At 37.8% G+C, this 21,870-nt stretch overlaps 1 protein-coding gene across 1 annotated transcript in view; it reads right to left on the bottom strand.

The window, feature by feature from the left end:
• Window positions 1-136: 136 nt before the first annotated feature.
• Window positions 137-21,870, bottom strand: part of dnah12 (dynein, axonemal, heavy chain 12) — a 29,789-nt gene continuing 8,055 nt past the window's right edge. Inside the window, exons 21-73 of the mRNA XM_056246387.1 lie at window positions 21,281-21,563; window positions 21,067-21,186; window positions 20,818-20,974; window positions 20,477-20,649; window positions 20,136-20,288; window positions 19,693-19,932; window positions 19,354-19,599; window positions 19,144-19,263; window positions 18,936-19,045; window positions 18,673-18,856; window positions 18,441-18,581; window positions 18,237-18,320; window positions 17,919-18,107; window positions 17,683-17,802; window positions 17,415-17,603; window positions 17,183-17,334; window positions 16,634-16,772; window positions 16,365-16,531; window positions 15,984-16,239; window positions 14,207-14,506; window positions 13,834-14,012; window positions 13,536-13,728; window positions 13,095-13,256; window positions 12,770-12,964; window positions 12,523-12,656; window positions 12,190-12,352; window positions 11,949-12,029; window positions 11,611-11,787; window positions 10,984-11,115; window positions 10,810-10,899; window positions 10,593-10,733; window positions 9,816-10,057; window positions 9,573-9,720; window positions 9,334-9,479; window positions 9,001-9,215; window positions 8,687-8,879; window positions 7,498-7,690; window positions 7,230-7,402; window positions 7,009-7,149; window positions 6,716-6,874; window positions 6,461-6,605; window positions 6,176-6,326; window positions 5,433-5,686; window positions 5,164-5,304; window positions 4,932-5,069; window positions 3,284-3,517; window positions 3,002-3,190; window positions 2,800-2,903; window positions 2,493-2,697; window positions 1,122-1,259; window positions 940-1,031; window positions 795-862; window positions 137-690 (exon numbers count right to left, since the gene is read on the bottom strand). Of these exons, the coding sequence (XP_056102362.1) occupies window positions 497-690; window positions 795-862; window positions 940-1,031; window positions 1,122-1,259; window positions 2,493-2,697; window positions 2,800-2,903; window positions 3,002-3,190; window positions 3,284-3,517; window positions 4,932-5,069; window positions 5,164-5,304; window positions 5,433-5,686; window positions 6,176-6,326; window positions 6,461-6,605; window positions 6,716-6,874; window positions 7,009-7,149; window positions 7,230-7,402; window positions 7,498-7,690; window positions 8,687-8,879; window positions 9,001-9,215; window positions 9,334-9,479; window positions 9,573-9,720; window positions 9,816-10,057; window positions 10,593-10,733; window positions 10,810-10,899; window positions 10,984-11,115; window positions 11,611-11,787; window positions 11,949-12,029; window positions 12,190-12,352; window positions 12,523-12,656; window positions 12,770-12,964; window positions 13,095-13,256; window positions 13,536-13,728; window positions 13,834-14,012; window positions 14,207-14,506; window positions 15,984-16,239; window positions 16,365-16,531; window positions 16,634-16,772; window positions 17,183-17,334; window positions 17,415-17,603; window positions 17,683-17,802; window positions 17,919-18,107; window positions 18,237-18,320; window positions 18,441-18,581; window positions 18,673-18,856; window positions 18,936-19,045; window positions 19,144-19,263; window positions 19,354-19,599; window positions 19,693-19,932; window positions 20,136-20,288; window positions 20,477-20,649; window positions 20,818-20,974; window positions 21,067-21,186; window positions 21,281-21,563 (8,833 nt within the window). The 3' untranslated portion in view covers window positions 137-496. The remainder of the gene's footprint in view (window positions 691-794; window positions 863-939; window positions 1,032-1,121; window positions 1,260-2,492; window positions 2,698-2,799; window positions 2,904-3,001; window positions 3,191-3,283; window positions 3,518-4,931; window positions 5,070-5,163; window positions 5,305-5,432; window positions 5,687-6,175; window positions 6,327-6,460; window positions 6,606-6,715; window positions 6,875-7,008; window positions 7,150-7,229; window positions 7,403-7,497; window positions 7,691-8,686; window positions 8,880-9,000; window positions 9,216-9,333; window positions 9,480-9,572; window positions 9,721-9,815; window positions 10,058-10,592; window positions 10,734-10,809; window positions 10,900-10,983; window positions 11,116-11,610; window positions 11,788-11,948; window positions 12,030-12,189; window positions 12,353-12,522; window positions 12,657-12,769; window positions 12,965-13,094; window positions 13,257-13,535; window positions 13,729-13,833; window positions 14,013-14,206; window positions 14,507-15,983; window positions 16,240-16,364; window positions 16,532-16,633; window positions 16,773-17,182; window positions 17,335-17,414; window positions 17,604-17,682; window positions 17,803-17,918; window positions 18,108-18,236; window positions 18,321-18,440; window positions 18,582-18,672; window positions 18,857-18,935; window positions 19,046-19,143; window positions 19,264-19,353; window positions 19,600-19,692; window positions 19,933-20,135; window positions 20,289-20,476; window positions 20,650-20,817; window positions 20,975-21,066; window positions 21,187-21,280; window positions 21,564-21,870) is intronic.

The following is a 21,870-nucleotide window of genomic DNA, read 5'->3' as shown; positions in this document are numbered from 1 at the left end:
TTTCCCTACTGAATTGTTTCTACAAAATATAAGCATTTAAGTTTATTAAAAAAATTATAATTATGCATAATATATCCTAATAAACAATATTAAAATGTCCTTGCGAAAGTTGTATTTATTTGAAATAGTCAGAGTAGATTTGAAAGATTTCTCTTTTAATGCAAGGTGTCCATAATGTTTTTAGTTATGGAAAGTACAGAAGACTACAACAAATATATGAACATTATCGGACTGAAAGAGTGTTTTAGATCTTTTTCAAATTCTTTACTGAATTTTTTTTTTTACCAGTCTGGATCTCCCGGAATAAAAGATCAATGTAGATATTCTAGATGTACTTGAAAACCACAATGACATGCAAAGAGGACAATCATATCAAATTATGATGGTGTTTGTTAAAAATATTTAAAACCAATTGCTGAGATAATATTTTTAATGGACACAGTGGAAAATCATAAAAGATGTGCGTGGGAACAGTAAATAAAGTGCTCGTTCGGTGTCAGTCATCTAGTTGACATAGCAAAGCTACGCCTCTCTTGATCCAGTGCTGAGGACGCTTGCTGGTTGCGAGCATCATGCTGATGACGAAGTTGGTTGAATGGCCAGTGGTGGACAGAGTACCTTTACGCTCACTGGTCTTGTAGAGGGGACACACATAGATGCTGTGGGGGTGTTCCATGCCCCTCTTGTCCGCTAAAGACAGGTTTAGAGAGGTTGCTGAGCAAAGTAACTACAAAAGCATGAAATGATATATATAGATGTATTAAATAATCATCACATAACATTTCTTATCTTACTTGGTTTGATCCAGATGATAGGGACTGCATCAAATAAAACTTTTGGATGCTGTTCGGCCAACACTCCACTGCAAGGAAGAAGACATTTCATTAAAAATATAGCAAAACATTTCCAGCATCTTCCTGCCATGTAAGCTTCTCTTGCCTTTTTGTATCCCACCGAGCTCCATCCAGGAAAAGGCCATGAATGTAGACTCCATCTTCAGGAGATGAGTCTGAGGTGTTGAATGGCAGAACCTGAAGCAATAAAGAACTAAATGTAGCCCTCAAATATTTACTTTCTGATGAAAGTACTCTCAGCCTAAAGACAGTTGCGGTAGAGGATACCTCATAATTAAAGCCAAGCAGGTCAATGGGGATGGAGTACTTCCTGGCGTAGTTCTGCAAGGCTCCTGTTAGGAAAGCCTGAGTGAAGAAAAACCCAGACAACCAGAATACATGGGGCTTCTGGGTGTCATACCAGTCCTGGAAAACAATATGACAAAGAGAGTAAATTCAATTTACTTGATTTGATCAAAAATACAATAAATACTGAAATATTGTGAAATATTATTACGATTTACGATAAAAACTATTTTATGTTATATTTATATGCTATATTTATATTTTTAAATGTAATTTATTCCTGTGAATAAACAGAATTGTCAGAATTCCTGTGAATTGTCAGCATCAGTCTTCAGTGTCACATGATCCTTCAGAAATCATTCTAAAATGCTGATTTGCTGCTCAAGAAACATTTATTATCATATTATTATCAATGTTGAAAAACGCTGTGCTGCTTAATATTTTTCTCATGATTTTTTTATTATTTTGAAATAGAAATCTTTTATCATTACTATTATTTTTGATAAACTGAATGCCCCATTCAATAAAAGATAAACTGATCACAAACTTTTGAATGGCGAGTATCAAAACTTTTTTCTACAATATCAGTTTTAGTGAGAACAGATTCATTATTTGCAATCTTTCATTGGAGTCTAAAAAAAATGAGATCACATTTAAAATCCGAACAGAAAGTTTAAGGGTTGTGTATATTGAAAGAAAAATTCTGCGCTATTTCTGTTACTAATCAAATGCTAATAAATTTGCGACACTGATTGCTGCTGTTATCAAATTTAATTTTTCACTCAAATTGTTAATTTTAACATGCACTGTAAAATATTAGCATTTTTTAAATGTAAAACATATTTTTTTCAACTTAAAACCATATATTTCATTATGTAATTTAATGTTAATTTACCTACTTTAACTCCCAAAATCTGCCTTCTAGTCCTAAAATGTATCGATAACCACCACAATAATAAAGGTGGCACAATAGAAAGCCAAGTGATGAATCAGAGTTCAAAATATTTATAAAAAACTAAATCATATGTTATGTGTAATGCAAGGACTTCTGGAAAAGTCGTTTTACCGTTTTTTTTTAACCATAAATTATACTGCAATTAATAGTTTTTACTAGCAAAAAAAACATACATTTTACATAATTTTACAGTAAAATTAGAAAGAATGTGACGTTAAACCATTTACAGGTAACCTACACTTAAAACCAATTAACGTTTTAATATTTTTTTTAAATAAATGTTTTTAACTTTTTACTGTAGCATTTTTACAGCATCTTTCTAATTTTACAGTGTAATTTTCACTAGTTGTCTGATACCTTTAGCCTCTGTGAGGAGTTGTCTGTTCGTGATCACTGACCTGCAGAAATTTGAGTCTGGCTAGGAAGTCGTTGACATAGCTTCCCAATGGCTTGAGACTGGGATAGGAGCATTTGGCCCACTTTTCTGGCACTTTCCCCACCAGCAGACCACCAGCTATAGCCTCAAGCTCTGCATCCATCACCACCAGCCCCTTAATGGCCTTTATCAGGTTCTGCAGACTTACACGTATAGTACTGCTCAAACTGAGAGAAGAAAGTACACAGAAATGATAGAATAAACGTCTTCACTTATGTAGAATTGTTTCTATAGATGTTTTTGATCTAAAATGAGCTCTGCGGACTCACTTGTTATACCGCTGCATCTCCTGCACAAGCACCGTATTCATGCTCTCTTCATAACACACAGGGAATTTGGCAAGGGCAGACTCAATGTCAAAATTACTCGGAAGCTGCATGACCGAAATCAGAACGTCAATAAATCACTGGCACACATGCAAATAACTTTTTATCCCAATAACAATTTCTAATCTTAAGAATGATGAGTTACTTTAGACAGGATGTCATTAGCAATGTCCAGTAGAGTGGTGTCCCCGCCAGAGCCGCCCGCTCCCTTTGAGCCACCGCCCTGGGTCAGGAGGAGGGAATCAAATAGTAGTTTTGTCTGTTGAAGGTCTTTGGAGATGTCCACATTCTCATGCATGCCAAACACCTCGGGATGCTGGTTAAAAGGCAGGTTCTGTGGAGCATATGCACTGCATTATATTATCATTGTTTCATGAGACTTTGAATTTAGTTCAAAGTCAGCAGCTATCATAACATAAAGTCGTACCTTGATAAACTCCACATAGTCTTCATATATGGACTTTGGAGGTGCATGATAATTGCCACTGGGGGAGAAGGAGTAGCGTGGGTGGTCAATAATGTCTTTGTTGTAGAAGTCAGCGAGGATCGTCATGAGGAGGCGACGGTCCCAGTCATCTGTTACACGACCTCCGTAGTTACACTCTCCAGTCAGGTACGTGATGGCCTCAAAGGGAACCTCCTGGTACTCATTCACAAAGAGCTGAGGCACAGAAAGGAAATATAAAAAACATACATTTTTCCAATCTTTGTTTAACAGATTTCAACTGTTATAGTTTGTTATATTAAGGTCACATTAAACCGTCTAGGAGACTTTTTCATGCCTTCATTTGAAACTTTTCAAATGACTTGTATGTGTAGATTTCAATATTATATTGGTTACTGTACAGGATTTTAAAAGACTATTCAAAACACATCTGTTTTTAATAGCTTTTAATCAGTGACAATTTTATTATATGTGTTGCCTATGTGATGCTCTTTTCTCTCTTTTTTTTGTTCTGTGTGACATTGTAAAGCACATTGGTCAACTTGTGTTGTTTTAAATGTGCTATATAAATAAAGTTGCTATTGGTAACACTTTTTTGAGTGTCCTCTTTAGATATTCTGTTGACTATAAGTAACATTGAACCTTCATGTCAACTAACTCTCATTAGAGTATTAGAAGAGTATTAGTAGACTGTCTGCTTAATATCTGCTAATACTTTATTTCTATGCTCCCCAAACAAACATTCTACTGACTTTAAGTAACTTTACAAGTAGATGTCAACTTCTATTAACCCTAACCCTGGCCCTAACAGTCTACTAATACTCTAATGAGAGTTAGTTGACATGTAGGTGCAACATTACTTAAAGTCAAAAGAATGTCTAACGGGGACCATTGAAATAAAGTGTAAGCTTATTATTTTATTACAAAATATTATTTTTCATTTTTGAACTATGATAATATGAACAACAAGTGAAATAAGCATAAACCATTACAATACATATTGAGTGAATAGTGACAGTATATACATTTTTAATATGCTGTTATTCTGTATCATGGTTTCCACAAAAATATTAAGCAGCACAATCATTTTCAACATTGATAGAAACATAAAACACTGTTTCTTGTGCATCAAATCATATTAGAACGATTTCTGAAGGACCGTGTCACACTGAAGGCTGGAATAATGATGCTGAAAATTCAGCTTTGCCATCACAGGAATAAATTTCATATTTTAAATCATTTTAAAATGTATTAAAATAGTAATGATAATTGATCAAATAAATGCAGCCTTGTGTGAGGATACCAAACTTCTTTGAATTTTTTTTAATACAATCTTAATAACTCCAAATTTTTGAACGGTACATAAATTAAATATAATTTTAATAATAATATAATTTCCACAATACCAAACAACTGTGACCCTAATGAAGTTTTTCAAAAGTTAGTACCCTTAGTGTCTTGAGTGTTAGAAATGTAATATGAGACATATTATTTAAATGTATTTAGGATGAATAAAATGCTTGCTATGAAATTAGACTTAGAAAGATAAAGGAGTTTATTAATTTCCACCAGAGTACTACTAAATAATGTGGTTGAAAATGACACTGTGGTGAGCATTCAAGTGCTTTACCTGCAGCTGTCTGATACTAATGCGCAGATCGGACTCGTTAAATCCATAAGGAATGTTCCATCCCAATGGCCCAAACTTTTTCCTCTCCTGGACAAGAGCATGGAAGAAGCAAACCCCGTACAAGAGCTTCTCCCAGACCTACACAACAGCAGTCAGTAATAAAATACTCTTACTGAATATCCGAAACATGAGGGAGAGTCAACATAAGACCACAAACAGTTACTGTACTCACTGGCTCTTTGTTAGGACAGGCTGCAAAAAACTCAGGGTCTGAGATGGGGTCAGAAATATACGACTGCAACAGATTTAACCTTAAGCCAGTCGGAGGCTCATTGGTCATCTTCACGCCATTCTGCAGTATGGTCACTGGAAACTGACAGAGCAAACATCTCATCAATTATATCCTTCAACATACAGGAACGTAAAGAACTGATTAGACACTAACTATAGTTCAAAGCAAAGAAAACAATTGTCTACTCAGGAGTTTTACAGTATGTGTACCATGGGTGATGGGTAGCTGGTGAGCCAAAGACGGAAGTTTGGATGGCATGAGTCCGGGGAGAGGTCCTCGCAGATCTTCTCCAAAGTGGTCATCCAGGACACGGCCAGGTGGCAGTTCTGCAAGCACACCCAGGTGCCCTCCTTCATGGCAGAGCGGATCATTGTCACTGCAATGGGACCCTGGCCTTGTCCCAGAGAGATGGATTTAAATTGGGAACCACCCATGTTCTTATCATTGGCAAATTTCAGCAGACCTAAGGAAAAGGCAAAACAGTGTTTCAATGTAGTTTTTGACAGGTTTAACACCTTAAAGAAATTGATATTATACATCTCCACCAGGGGTTGCCAACCCCAAGTGACTTTAAAATAACTAATTATGATTTTACTTGTAGACGTAATCAAATAATCTCTGCTATTAACACACAGATGCATTTTCTATCTGAGAAATAATAATTCTGTAAATTGAAGAAAGAAGAATAAGGAGAAGTTCATGGACATCCTGCATTCCATCTTTACTGTTTACTAATTGTCTGTTACATATGCGTCAGATAGATGTCTTTGGTCATGTCTTGCTGTTTTTCAATGTCTCTTGCTATGACAGTTGATCCCCCACCGTGATTTCTACCGAGGGGGGCCACGAACTTGCGGTTGGAAAAGTTGTGTAATGTATTCCAGCCTAAAGTGTTTGTACTAAATGAGAGAAATGTATTGTCCTATTTAAACTGGTGTGATTAAAAACTTACTAGCCATAGGATCTGCTCCAGGAGAGAGAATGAACACCAGTGGAATGGTGCAGTTGGAGTCACTGTAGCTCTTACTGAGGTCAAACGGAGGTGGTTCAACAAATCTCTTTCCCAGATTGTCAGTCACAAATTTACTGATTGCCGGCTCAATCTTTGAAGAAAGGTTAAAGTCAAATTAAAATAACTGAATTTTTTTTCCTTGCGAGTGATGTGATACTATACCTTTATTACTTTTTAACAAACTATTATAAAAACATGTCAATTTTAAACTCAATGACAACTTACTTTATCAGGCCTGAGGCATCGGTAAATTATCATTTTTTGAAGTTCGTTGAGTTTATCACACCAAGGATTGGGCAAAGCTGTGTTGTAAGGCTCCTTATTGTCATAAATGGGCAGGAAACTTTCAGGACTCTTAGTGAAGCTCTCCCTATATTCAAGCAAAGAAATGTCATATAATCAGCTGCACAAAACTTGATATACATAACATGCAAATGTAACATATCAGTCATTTCAGATGGCATGGCAGAGACTTCATACTTGAGACCCTGAAGGGCAGGAAGATCACTGGCCCGGCAGATCTCATCCCAGCTCTTGTCAGGTAGCCAGTTTGGATCAGGGTTGGAGACGTTGTTCTGAAGGCCAACACCCCCAGTAAGCAGGAACATAAATTCAGAGTACTTGATCTCCTTCTTAGCCCTTAGAATTGCACAGATTCAATCAACACCATATTTTTTTCGGACATAAATTTCATCATGTTACCATGAGATCTGACAGTAACAGGACAATGTTGTATTCAGGACTGTATCAAAGCTTGATTTGTTTGAACTTACAGCAGTAAGTTAGAACAGAGCAGGAACGAGAAGAGGAGTTTGTCCTTCTCAAAGAGAGAACGGCACACATTGCAGTACAGGTTATAGGTGAAATGGTCGGTCAGGTATCGGAGTCTCTTCTCTAGATTCTTTGATTTGTTGCTATAGAATATATATGAACAATAAGTATAAATGCAAAGAAAAGTGCTTAATTTGTAAACTTGTGTGCAGTTATTCCCCACCTGTCATGTATGGAGTTGACATAGAGGTTGACAAACCAGTTGAGAGAGTACTGATACATGGGATCGATGTTGGCCAGGTCTGCGATACTGAAGAAGAGGATGGAGGAGTGCTTAGCGATGGCTCTGTAGCCCTCCCTCGATTCAGCTATTTCAATCTCAGTTTTCTCTGCGATCTGAAAGTTCATAGCAAAGCACAGAAGTTAAACTAGAAACTATCATGGCATTAGTAAAGGGATTTCTTCTAAACCAGCTCTTTGATGCACTACACCTGCTGTTTCTTAGTAATCTCATTAGACATGATCTTGGCAGCATCCAAGACCTGGATGGCACTCTCGTCTTCCAGGATGTTCCCCTCTGAGGACTGCAGAGTTTCCAGGATTTGGTCCTCAATCTCCTTAAGCTGCTTCTTATTGGCTGCAGACTGAAGGATCAGGGCATTTCTTTCCTCCTCTAATTCAGGTCTGAGGGAGAACAGAAGTGAAATATCATAAAGGGAAATTAATTCTGAATCATATTTCTCAGGAAATCAAAAGAATAAAATCAGAAACTACACTCTGCATTAAGAAATGTAATCTTATTTTTAGTATAATGATTCATTACAATCTGGCTTTATGATTCATTAAATACTGGCTGGTTTTTGTTCCTTATTAACAGTTGCATATTTGGACAGTCCCTCCAGAAAAACACGATTATGCGATCGCATGATTCAATGCATAATCAGCCAAAGTCCGCATATTTATGCGGGGGCCGTATTTTTTCAAATACGCCACACTTTCACCGCATAAATTGCCGATTTCCGTGCAAAATATGCGGGGCTTGCATGATTTCATAATCCCCGCATTTTCGTTGCAAAAATGTCACATATATCTTAGCAGAAAGTTGAAAAATCTTGCGTTTGCTTCACACAAGACCAGCCATTTTCCCCTGTTGCCATGGGAACATTATGAAGTGATGTAATTACGCGACGTGAACATCATCGAAAAGCTGTAAAATAGGAAGCACACATTTTATATTTTTTTATATTTTATTTATTCTTTTTTACAGAAGTTGTAGCATATTCCTTTTGTAAAGCTACAGAACTTGTTTGACTCATCAATGTTTTGTAAGTTTGATGTGTTTATTAAAGTCTAAAATAAAACAAGATGAGAACTTAAATATTCCCAGCACTTTCTGTGATGTAGTATGCTTGCTTATCATAGGAAGTAATAAGAAATTACTCTTTACATTAAGTTGTTAGGGGGAAATCACTTTTTTTTCTCTTTTTCATCAAACTGCAGTTTTTGCAAGTTCCCGCAATTTCATTGCATAAAATTGCATAAATATCCTGCATATTCCATCGCATTTTTTAAGAAAACGTGCCACATAATCAAGGATTTTTACCCGCAACAATCACAAAAAAACTCTTCTGGAAGAACTGATTTGTGTGTATGGAAGTTTTTTTTTTTTAAATTAATCACCTCTCTTTTGCTACCACAATGCCAAGCAGCTGGTCTTCAAGGCCCTCTGGTGTAATCATGAAGTTCAGCAGGCACACTTTGGTTGCTAGTTCAGGCAGGTAATGAGGGTTCCTCAGCTTTGTAGTGATGTAAAAGCGGAAGTCAGTTGAGTACTCAATCACACTCTCGCCCAATCTGATACAGTCCACACCCCCTACAAAAACAAAGCAGGAACTCACTTTGATTTCCAACCCCTGTTTGAGAGTCAAACTAATCTAATAATCAAAAACACAACTCTCTCAAATAAATTTTTGTTTTAAGTTTAAGTAAAATACCTTGTTTGAAAACTTGTTTGAGAAGCAGTGGCTCTAAGGAGGGGTCAAGCTCCTCTCCTACATTCTCCAGCAGCAGTGGAGTACCAAACTGGATGCAGTTCTCAAGTGTTCTCATGTAGTCGGCATCGGTTAGCTTAATCACATTCAGGTTATGCTCCCTTTCTGAGTTTTTCACCCATTTGTTGGCCTGGCCCTGCGGATCTATCATTAACGGCCTGGCAGTGAGAAAACATGGTTGTAAAACATGACATTTTGGTTCTGATAACTGATGAAAAGGTTTGTCATCATTTGCAAATCCAAATTTTGAAAGGTTTTAGCTTTGTTGAGTCATACCATCTTCTGGAGTTGCTCACTATAACACCATTGTCAATGGAGAAGCTGTCAGTGGGCAGGCCAGCGATATTCCAGGCCCTGATCTTGATTGGATCTCCAAGCGTCTTACTTAGAGAGAAGTCATCAGAGGATGGGATCTTCTTTGACTGAGTAGAACAGGAATAGGGACATTGAATAAATGACACTGAATATTAATTTGCAGACAAGACTAGTGTTTACATAGAGGAGCAATGTAGTACCTTGCAGAGCTTGGCCCACATTTTAGTTGAGTCATTGCGGAAGCTGGCAGTGAAAGCTCCCAGGTAAGCAATAACACCAGCAGATATCAGCACATCACCTGTCAAGTTATCATATGTGCACTGAAGATCATTGGCTGCTTTCAACCACCTGTGTAGAAATACAGGAACACATACTCAGTTGGCCTGAATATAGGAATTAACTGGCTGTATGGATCTCTAAGATTGGTCACAGTTGATTGAAACCTTGACTTTTCTCCTCCTAAACCTCCAATAAGCTTCTCGGCTCTCTCCAGTTTGCGAGCGCAGAGGTCAACCTGGAACTCCAGCTGAGCTTTCTCTTCAGTCTTTTCCTCCAAAGTCTTCTGCAGTGAGGCCAGACGATCCTCCACTTCCTTTAGCTCCGCCCTCTTCTGGTTCAGCAGGGCCATGGTGGTGGCCAGGGATTCCTGAGCTACAATTAGGTTAGCTTTCTTAGGTGCCACCACCTGAAAGGGAAAATAATTATGATTTCGACAAGTGGTATAAAATAATAAAGAAAAAAAGTTTGCATATATGCATATAAATAAACCAATTGAATATACAATGTTTTACAAAATATAATAATATAGTTCACCCAAAAATGTACTTTTTTTAATTAGCCTACTTTGTCGTTCCAAACCCCTAAGACTTTCTTTCATCTTTGGATCACAAATGTTTTTGATGAAATCTGAGAGTTTTCTGTCCCTTCATAGACAGCTACACAAGGCTTTTAGGCTTTTATTCACACATAAACATTCATCAACTCACACATCAGTTGTGGTAAGCAGTAGCTCAAGCATGTCTGCTTGACATGCGAGAACCAATGAGGTTCATTCTAATGTTACACAGCACGTTTGAGCTCCAGCAAGAGGTTTGTTCTCGCGTGTCGAGCAGGTTCGGTTGAGCTTGTGTTTATGTTCTCTGATCAATGTTTATATGTGAATAAAAGCTTGAATTCAATCTGAAACTACTCTGTGTGAGATACAAATAGGGTCTGCCTACCTTTGCCATTCTGTCATAAACCTCCATCGCAGTGATCCATCTGCAAAGCCCCTCAGCAGCAGATGAGGCCTTGGCAACTTTGGCGGGGTCAAAGTCAGGGTTGGTCATATACTCACTACGGATTTTATGCATCACTTGAGCCTATCACAAAACAACATCAATAAAATACAGTTGACAAAAAACAACATACACAACCCTACACTACAAAAAAACTTACAGGGATGTTGTCTTTGTCATATTCCTTCAGGTCTTTGAGGAAATTCATGTCCCCAAGCAACTTCTTGCTTGGACCCCAATAGTCAAGAATCTATTAGAACAGATAACATGCTGTTGGTAAACATAAAAACAAAGACAGCTCTTGACATGTGACCTGACTAGACTTGCTTTTGACCTTCTGTCCGGTTCCTGCAGGATCACTGATTTTCTCTGGTTTGATGTCCTTCATTACACACACCGCTGACATCACCAGCTTCACTCCTGATGGAGGGTTCTTCATTGCTTTTACAATGCTCACATCAGCTGGCTGAAATCACAAATAAGCCCTCAACTTACATAATAATCTATTATTTTATAAACCACAATTTCCAACTTTTAATCATACATGAATTATTACAGGTCTTTATTGATGTGTTTTAAACATTCTGAGAATCGTTTTATCTAACCCCCTGATCCCAAAGTATGACATTTCTGAATTTCTGCATTCAGCATGGACAGCTTACACATACAGACTAGCGTAAATAAAAATTAAAAAAATTAAATACAACAGAATAGGATTACAATTTGAAAATCACCCACTGACACAACGTTCTTCATTCAAAATGTAACTGACATCAGTGCATACTAAATTGTGATTGGTCTTCATTATTACATTCATTTGCATACTTAAATTGTGACAGGTATTGTCTTCCTTGCAAGTATTTAAACCTTTATAACTGCCAGTTATTCTACAGGTGTCTGAATATGCCTACTTCTCTACTATATAGTATGTGAAAAGCAGTATGTCAAATACATAGTTGACCTTGAGTGTGTCCAGGGCAGACAGAGCAGCCTCCAGTGCAGGGATGGCCTCAGCCAAGTCACTCTCACACTCATTCTTCAAAGCCTGGGCTTCATTCGCTTTTATAGTAGCCGTTTCTTCATCCACACGGACAAGTTTGCTCTTCGCCTCAACCTCCACTGACTCAACCTCTATCACCTGCAAAAGAGAAACATGTACAGTAACCTAACATATTTAGGCAAACTTTTATCAAAATAAAGTCAAAATACCTGAAGAACCACAATAAGGCAGTACAAAATGAACAAATGATCATTTGCTTTAAACACAGGTACTATATGATAGACGTTACTGTTTCTTACTTTCATTATTTTGGTGTTGTCAATCTTAGCCTGCTCAAGTTTAGGCTGCAAGTCCACCAGCTCCTTCTTCATTTCACCCACCTAAACCACCATAGATACATTAAAATCACTTATCTGCCTTATTAACCATAATTAAAAAGGCTATGAGTTTTTCCATTTCAGTATTATATACACCATTGTATGGATTGAAAAGATACGATTATCTACTACTTTCTTCTGTACATTATTTCCAACACATTACCTGAGACTCTGCAAAAGCTAATTTGTCCAGTCCATTTGTATATCTGTTTTTAGCACTCATAACAGTGTCTCGTTTTTGAGTGAGAAGAATTCTGAAGGCAGCTATGAGCTCCAAGTAGGAAGTAGGAGTCACATAGTTATGGCGACCCAGCTCTGACAAAAACCTGCAAATATATTACACAATTTTACTCTTGCCTGAAAGAATATTTGTCATAACTTTACTGTTCGACATTGGAAAGTGCTTGTGTTCTACAAGTCACAAGTTAAAGAAATTGTTCACCCATCTTCAGTGATTTTTGGAGGAACTACCTCTATATTAGCTAAAGCATCCTACCTGTGAGACAGATCAATAGCAGAAGTATGGAAGGTCTTGCAGATGGGCACGACTTCATGACGCTCAAGATCACTCAGCTCCAATGTCTCCAAAAACTTATTAGCCACTCGCTCCAAAGCCTCTTCAGGCCATGGCTGGGGAGATCAGAAACTGAACTTTAAATTCACTTTCAGAGAAGGTTTATATTCAAAATGACCATAATTACTAAAATGGTTAACCATCTCTTCCCTGGCCTTGCCAACCTTACCTGAAACCAATCTATGGTGCAGCAGTTAATGAGGGAAGGGAACTGTCTGAGGCGGTTTCGGAAGGCATCTCCTATTGGGCTGAAGGCCACTACTATATGTAGGTTCTCTCTGCAGCGAGTCACAAAATAAGCAAACAGAGCCAGAGGGCTAAAATCCAAATTTTTATTCCCAGCCTGAGCAATGGGCCGTACACCCTGTAGGGGACACAGAGAAGAACCCACAGAAAAACAATACATATATATAATTTTCTTACAATACAATACAACACACACATGAATAAAGAGTTTTATAGTTCTTGCATTTATTTTGTCGTCGGTATCTTACCTCCATGATTTCTTGCTTCTCATCCACAGCAAAAATATTTGGTACTTCTCCTGTGTTTAAAATGCTGTCCACATCTTCTAAAAAGGCTTCATCCTTTATCTGAGCATCAGTGAGCAGGAACACCATTTTCTGGCCCTTTACTCCAGCATTCTTCATCAGGCGCTAGATAATACAAAATCCATTAGGGGGCACATTTCCCTTCTAATATAATCTTCAAATAGATCTTTTCACAGTTCAAAGTGAACGAGTGCTGTCAAGCTACAGAAACATTGTAATATACACTTGGATATTGCACACGAGTAGTATTTATTACTTTTATGGTTGTTGTGGTATGGAAATAGCTGCATTAAGATTAATTAAAAAACGTGTGTGTTCCATGAAAACAATAACAGCATAGAGGTTTGGAATGACATGATGGTGAGTAAATAATGAACAAAATACCTTCAGATCATCTCTCCATTCATTCATGCCATAGCTTTTGGAGATCTCAGGCTGGAACAAAGTCATATCAGCCATAAAAGTGGCAAGCCTGGTGATGGACTGACGGCCGCTGCCTCCAACACCAACCAACAGAGCATTTCCACCAGGCTGTTTTAACACACGGCTGATCCTGGACAGGTGCTCCAGAACGTAACTACACAGAACAAGGAAGACAATCAATCAACACTGTCAGACTTTTGATCGATTCCTCTTATTGGAGAATCACAGTACGTTACATCATGCGCTTTTGCAAAGTTACCGGAATATGACCAAGTTCATGCGGTTCTTGTGGGTTTGGTTGTACTCCTCCAGACAGGCTTCTACCACCTCACCAAAACGCTCAATGGAGGGAACCTCTGCATACAGCCTCTCACTTTCATCCACGTCAGGGGTCATATAATCGCCAAATAGCATGTTCCGCATATTCTCATCACAAAGCTGAGGGAAAAAACATACAAAAAACGAATCATCTTTGGTTTCACAGGGTCAGAAGTTCCTGCATATTCATCACATGCATCAATTACAAAAGATATTAAGATAATATATACAAAATTATAGTTATGATTACATAATATTCAAGTGAATCATTTACTGAATGAGGAAGCCTTGGATGTTTTTTTATTTTTACGTACAAGTTTGTTACCATCCTTAAGATGTTCAAAGACTGTTTCAAAGTTCTCCTTGAAATGCTGCTTCACAATATTGCTTATGAGTGTGAAGAGCCAGGCTCGGTCCTGGTCGTCCACAAGGCGGTCATAGAAGACGCGGTACACTTCGTGTACAAAAAGCCGGATCATTGTTCGCTTGTCTGCAAGTGAATCCTTCTTCAGTAGCAGGCAGCCCTGCACCACTCTTGAGAAATCTCTTAGGTTGAAAGTGTAATGAGACTTAGCTGGAGTGGGAAGGAGATTTTCAATGGCCTTTTTATAAACCTATATTACACAGAACACAGAATTAGACAATATAAAATAAAAGAAACAAATAATGGAAATATATACCGTTCAAAAGTTTAGGATCAGTAAGCTTTTACTTTCTTAAGAAATGCATTATTTTATTAAGCAAGGATCCATTTAATTGATCAAAATTGACAGAAATGATTTGCAACAATGTAAACATCTTAACTATCTCAAAGAAATGTTGAACTTCCTATTCATAAAAAAAATCCAGAAAAAAATGCACCATGGTTTCCACAAAAATATTAAGCAGCAGAGCTGTTTTCAACATTGATGATAATAAGTAATGTTTCTTGAACACCAAATCAGCATATTACAAGGATTTCTGAAAGATTATGTGACACTGAAGACTGGAGTAATGGCTGTTGAAAATTCAACTTTGCCATTTGGAATAAATTACATTTGATAACATATTTGTCACAGGCGTGTGTAGGCAGGAAGACGAAGACAGATAAATATAGTTCCAAACGTAGTTTAATAACAAGAAAGCCAAGAGTAGGTAGGCAGACAGGCATAGCACAACACAACTAAACGTAACGGTGACCGGACACTGAATGATGGTGAAGGGGAAACTTAAGTATTGAATGCAAACGGGGTAATGACAATACCCAGCTGATATACATGAATTTATAATGACGGTAACCAAGGAGACAGATTAGTGGCGGGAATCTGAACATGTGTGACTAACGAATCCAAACAGAAGGTCCATGAAAACTGAAACTAAACTGAACGTGACAATATTAAAATAGAAACAATATTTTAAATAAAAAGAATATTTCACAGTATTAGTGTTTTACTGAATATTTGATTAAATAAATGTAGCCTCTGTCAGCATAAGACACTAAAAACATTAAAATATCTTACCAACCCCAATCTTTTGAACAGTAGTATACACTATACACATACAAACACGTGAGACCTTTTTAAAAACTTTTTTTGAGACCACAAATTAAGAAATTTTTGATGAAATCTGAGAGCTCTCTGAGCCTTCCATAGATAGCAATTTAATTACACCTTCAAGCCCCAGAAAGGTAGTAAAGACATTGTTAAAATAGTCCATGTGACTACAGTGGTTCAACCTTAATTTTATGAAGCGACAAGAATGCTTTTTTGCGCGAAAAAAAACAAAACAAAAATAACAACTTTATTCAACAATTTCTTCTCGTCTGTGTCAGTCTCCTGCACAGTTTATGTTGTAAATACAGTGCAGCGCTTCCGAGTTCTACGTCAGAATGGTGAGCCGTTCTGACGTAGAACTGGTAGTGGTAAATCGGTAATTAAATTGCTGTCTAGAGGGGTCAGAGAGCTCTCCGAATTCATCAAAAATATCTTAAATTGTGTTCCGAAGATGAACAAAAATCTTACGGATTTGGAACATGAAGGTGAACAATTAATGACAGAATTTTAATATTTGGGTGAACTAACCCTTTTATTGCCTTTTTACCCCATGACTCACCTCAAGTGTTGCAGTGACTATCTGATTGCCAATCGTGAAGCAGTCAGGTGGGAAGTCATTGGTCCGGAGGTAAAAGGTCACAACATTAGAGAAAATGCGCACCATGGTCTCATCGCTGAATGAATTGATGCTGCAGATGTTAAAATGGCGAAGGAAACGAGGAGTCACTGCATTCCTCCCACCACCAGGAGGGCCCATCGCAGAGATCAGTTGTATGTCCATAAGTGTGATTTTTGAGGTGTCCTTGAGATCATACCTACAGCATAAGGACTTGATTATAACAGCAAAGAAAACCAAAGAATCAAAAGACTAGGACAGACAATACCGATTTATAGTGTACTGTATATTTATAGTGCAGAAGTGTAGTGTAGTTTAGTTTACCAGTTCCCATGGTCAAAATATTGACGAAGCAGCTCAATTGGAGGTTGTGCACCAAACACCTCTTTTGCTGGCATATTCATGTCATCCACAAAAATTATGCATTTCTTTCCCATGGGAGGTCCATACACTCCCTTTCGCCTTTTGTCTAGTCTGGACATAATAATGTTCTAGAGGATAGAAAGAGAGTTTGTGTCATGGAAAAATACCACTGATAGATTCAGTGGGTTGATTCTAATATATTGACATCATGGTAATTGTAAAGTGGTTACCTGGGTCTGACTGGCACTGGTGCGAGCTGAGAAGTTGATGAAGAAGGGAAGGAAAAGGTCTTTGTCGAGATTGTTCATTAATTTTTCTTTCACATAAACAGATTTTCCAGTGCCAGTGGAGCCGACGAGCAAAAGAGGCCTAAGTTCAATAGAAAAATGAGATGAGTTTGGATAAAGGGAATAAAACAAAATCTATAGCTTAACTATCAAAGCTAAAAAAAAAAAAAGATTTGGTCTAATGCAGAGGTTCTAAAACAGGGGGCCAGGTTTGCCTCTGGAAACTTCCAAGGGAGCCACAGAACGACTTTAAATACTTTATTTTAATATATTACTTATAATTTATTAATTTAGTGTAACTCTAATCTAAATTAAAATGTTTCTGTTAATACAAGCAGAAACCATAAACAAGCAGCTTTGTTATAATTATAGCAGAAATATCTTAGCCTATATGGGGGGGTATTGTGTTGGACAAGGGGTGGTCTTTAAAAGTCAAAGTGGTTGAGGAGCACTGGTCTAATGTTTGTCAAGACAATAAAAAAGAATACTTACATCCCAAATTGAATGCAGAGATCCATCAGATAAGTGTATCGTACAGTGTCAATTGTGGGGACAATAATATCCTGTACTTTGGTATTCTTGTCCCCTAATGGTACATTTCTGATCGACTCATTCCAGTGTACCCAACGTCCTTTTCCTTTGAACTTAATTTGAAGGGGAAGAGAGTAATTATCTGGAGTAATATGTCCCAAATTCTCATACTACTAAACTCTTATTTACCAACCTCATAACTGTAGTCATAGACAAGACCTTTCTCGTCAAAGGGACATTCCCATCTTGACACAGTAGCAGGTATGGGGTAGTCTTTTGCATTTCCTGAGATAATTTCCCTCAGAAACTGATCAAATCGACTGCGACTGTCTGTATCACAGCAACCACCGACAGACCACACCAGGGCAAAGGCAAAAGCAGCCTGCATAGGCCAAAATTCATGTTTACATTCAACTGTGTTCTGAAAAGTTTTATATTGTGCCTTTTAAATGAATAATTACCATGATCCATGTGCGTATGTTTTTGTTCCCTGGGTCTTCATTTAAAGGTCCAGTCAGCAACATCTCAAACAGTCGTGTTAGAGACACAACAGTATTACTGTTGCTAGTGGGAATGACCTCCTGGAATATGAAACTTAATGTAACTCAAGGAGCTCCTACTGATTTGTTGACAACATCTAAGATCAAAATAATATAACATGGTTATGCTAAATGCAATTCATAACGTGAAGCATTACCCGGCATTGTTTGCGTAACAAAACAAGTGAAGGAGGAAGTAACCACTCAAAGAGCTGCTGCAGTAGTGTGGAATTGTCTTGTGCCTGAAGTGGTTCAGGAAGTTTTCTCATCCATGATAGCACCAGAGGAGACCATCCTAGCTGAGACGGCTCCATGTAGATCATTCCACAGCGACTCACTGTGGCTGGCTATTTCAGAAATCAGAATTTGTTAGCATGCTATAGATCATGGATCATGATGCTAAAGTGGCTTTGAATATCCTGTATATCTGGACAGTGCTGAGGTTTCATAGTGAATATTGAGAGAGGCTGACTTACAGAGGCTTGCGACAAATCCATGGCCTCAAATATCAGACTCATTTGATTGGACATCTGAATAATCTCCCCACTCATGAGGCATAGCTAAAACGAAACAAAATTTCAATGACAACAGCCACCAGCCTCCTGTCTAAAAGCAAATACTCCAACAACATTGATATAAAGGCATATCTATATTTTTCTGTATAGATATAATATAATTGCCTTTTTGTTGTCATCCAGCACAGTGTTCATGCTTTCAATCCACAGCGTGTCTATGGGGCCATCAAACACCACCCATTTCCTGTCTGGGGTCTCACTGGAGGCAAATTCTCGAAAGGTGTTTGCCACAATCCCATCAGTCCACTGATAAAACCGAAACGAACAGGTGAAAAAATGAACAAATAAACAAACTGTTATTTTTATAATCTGTCTGATGTAGAATTCAAACTCTCACCTCATGGGACACAGGATCAAACTGACCAAACAGTTGACCCATCGTAATAGATTTAGGATTGACAGTTTGGTACAATACTTTTTCTTCATCATTATAGCCCAACTCATTCATCAGGGTCAAAGTATCAGCAAGAACATGAAGTACTTTGGTTTTTCCAGCAAATGGTTCTCCGACAAGCATGAACCTATGGAATAGTTTAAGTCAAGAGAATATTTTATTTGGTCCAACCTTACCATCGGATAGAAATCCACTTATCCACTTACCCATGACGAACTATCATCATCTCATACGTTTGAATCATTTTGTCCAGGAAAGCCTCGACAGGTTGCACATTGTGCTTTTTGCAGCACTTTTGAGCACATTCCAGGAACAACTAGTGCACATGAACAAAGATGTAATTGAAATCTCTTATTTCTCACAAGCAATCTAAATGAGAAGCTAAACAAACTAAACAAACAAGCAAAAACATACCTTATAATCTGCCACAGGCAGAGAAATTCCTGGGAACAGGTCACTGGTGATTCCATTGAAAAGAGGGATATCATGGGAAAGAAACTTAGGCTCATTGACATCCTTGATGGACCGGAGAAGCTATCAACAGAATGAGGATAACATATCAGATTTCAGCCAACTTAGGGTATAAGATATTATGCTAACTTTTCTTTCATTTAATTTACTTACAAGCATATCCTCGTTTTCATCTGGAAATTTGAGTTTGAGGTTGCCAGCAGCCACCAGCACTGCTTTAACAGCTCTCATGCCATAGTCATAGTGAAACTGAGAAGATAGCTGCTCAGAGCACAGCCTGTAGGTCATCACAATCTTCACTGAGAGAGGCTTAGCATTGAGGAAGCCATACGAGTATAAGGAGATCTCAGCGATCAGTGCATAGTTGGGCACCATCATTGCCACTGTTCTAAACAAGACCTGAGTAACATGACAACAGAATAGTATAGTTAAAGCCACATTGCACTGCCTGATGTTAATGAAACAAGTTACACATAATAAAAAAAAAAACACCTTGAGATTATCAGGAAGTTCAGATCGGCCAGCGTATCCAGGGTTCATAGTGATGGCGACAAAACAGTTGGGGTTGAGGCGTAACACTGTGCCCTCGAAGTCAAAATGTTCAAGTTTCATTTCGATGGCCCTCTGAATACACAGGATCTGCTGAGCCACCACCGACAGCACCTCCAACTCAATCCGGTTAAACTCGTCAAAGCAAGCCCAGGCACCAGTAGACGCCAATCCCTTGAAGAACTAGGAAAGAATAAGTTTTCATGTTATTCACAGAGCCCATTGAGTAAATTATAGATAAACTGGTGAACATAGCCTAATAAAATTAGAGTGTAAGAGATTTCTGAGTGTACGTTTCTGAGGAATAACCAGATAAGTTGGTCATGGACGAGTCTTTGATGTATTACAGAACACCAGCTTTATGTTTGAAATGTAAAAACTGTCACCTTCCCCATGGCTAGGTAATCAAGGCCATCTGAGCAGTTAAACACCACACATTGAACAGCAAGGGCTTTGGCCAGATCTTTGGTGGTTTCAGTTTTGCCTGTGCCTGCAGGTCCCTCAGGAGCTCCACCCAAATTCAAGAAAAATGCTCCAATCTTTGAAAGAGAACAATAAGCCAGATATCAGAAAAGACAATAATTATGCCTCAAAATAATAATAATAAAAAAAAAAATGTAGCTAGCATGATAGGTGTTAATTTGATTATTCTTTAGGAGTTAATAAATTGTCAGAGCTGAGTATTTTCTGTATTCTCATAGCATAATAAATTAGCCAATAAATATACCAAAGTTCGGTAGCATCTGTCTGTTAATGGTGTGATGACCAGGCGAGGAGAGTTTCCAAGGTATTCATAAGCATACTTGACATCACAGTTTATAATGCGAACACGAACATTCTCGTTAGCCCAATAGTACCGTAGCTGGGCAAGCCACTGAAAATCTGTCTCACTTGAAACTCCTGAAATGGATATTAAAAGAAACCCACAGTACAATATATTAACCACAAATTCAAATAATTATGTCATATATTAAAGATAACTTTAAAATGTTTTTAGAGATTACAGAATTATTGCTTTATAAACTACATAATATCAGCTACCATGCAGATAAATCTAAACAAGAGAACCTTTCTCTATCATCTCCAAGACAACATCCCTTGCGTGCACATCTATGGTCACTAGTGCTCCAAGAGTGGTGCGTGTCTGCTTGGGCAGCTTCCCCCTCACCAGCTCCACAATATCATTCAGCTGATTCTGCAGCTGCTCATAGTAGTTCTTCAGACCCTATGAAATCATCAACATCTTATCTTATCAGACAAATAGCAAAATAAACAGAGAATTCAATGGTCCACTGATATTCAGAGTGGTTTCCTTACATTAGCTCCACTCCTGATGGCCTCATGTACTTCCAGTGTCCAATACATCTGAGAAGTACAGAGGACCACCTGTCCAGGCCACTCACGTACCCACTGACTCCTTTTAGTGTCTGGATAAGCCTGAACACATTCATCACAGTAACATGGTGCATAAAATGTAATAGGATTAAAGAATTTTAAACGAAAATTGCAAATAGAAAAACATGAGTTTTACCAGCCTGGAGTGATTGATCACATCCCTGATGCTTCTCAGCATGATGTCTTCCACCTGCAGCAGCCACTTTTCCACAGCTCCTCGTGCTTCAGAGGTAGAGATCCTCTCGATGAGCTCCACACGCTCCCCCTCACTGCTGTATATGGCCTGGATGTCCAGATTGGGCAAGAAGTCCAGTTTGGCGATGCCCTCAAAGCATTTCTTTAAGTGAGGCTGCACTCGCATGGGATCTTTGGTTTCTGAGAGAATCTCCAGCATCTCATCATTTGACAGGAAAAAGAATCTACAGAGTGTGAAAAGGATTATTAATACATACAGAGGTTAAATGCCATGGCAGTTTAATAGTATGATGAGGTGCACTAACTTAAAGGTGAAGTGTACAGTTTTGATATTGTTACCTAAAACTAAAACTATTTTAATGGTTTTCCTTAACTAAAATAAAGCTCAAATAAAATATAAATATTAGCTGAAAAACATAACTGAAAATTAGAAATGTTACCTTTGCAAATAAATTAAATAAATAAGAGAAATTTCAATAATAAATGACTAAAACTAAAATAATATATTAAAAAAATAGAAATAAATAAATT

The sequence above is a fragment of the Rhinichthys klamathensis genome, unplaced genomic scaffold (genome assembly GCF_029890125.1).
Source record: "Rhinichthys klamathensis goyatoka isolate OS25496 unplaced genomic scaffold, OSU_Roscu_1.1 h1tg000037l_1, whole genome shotgun sequence".
Taxonomy (NCBI): Eukaryota; Metazoa; Chordata; class Actinopteri; order Cypriniformes; family Leuciscidae; genus Rhinichthys; species Rhinichthys klamathensis.
The sequence above is the reverse complement of the archived record's forward strand: the minus strand, read 5'-3'. Positions and strand labels throughout refer to the sequence as shown.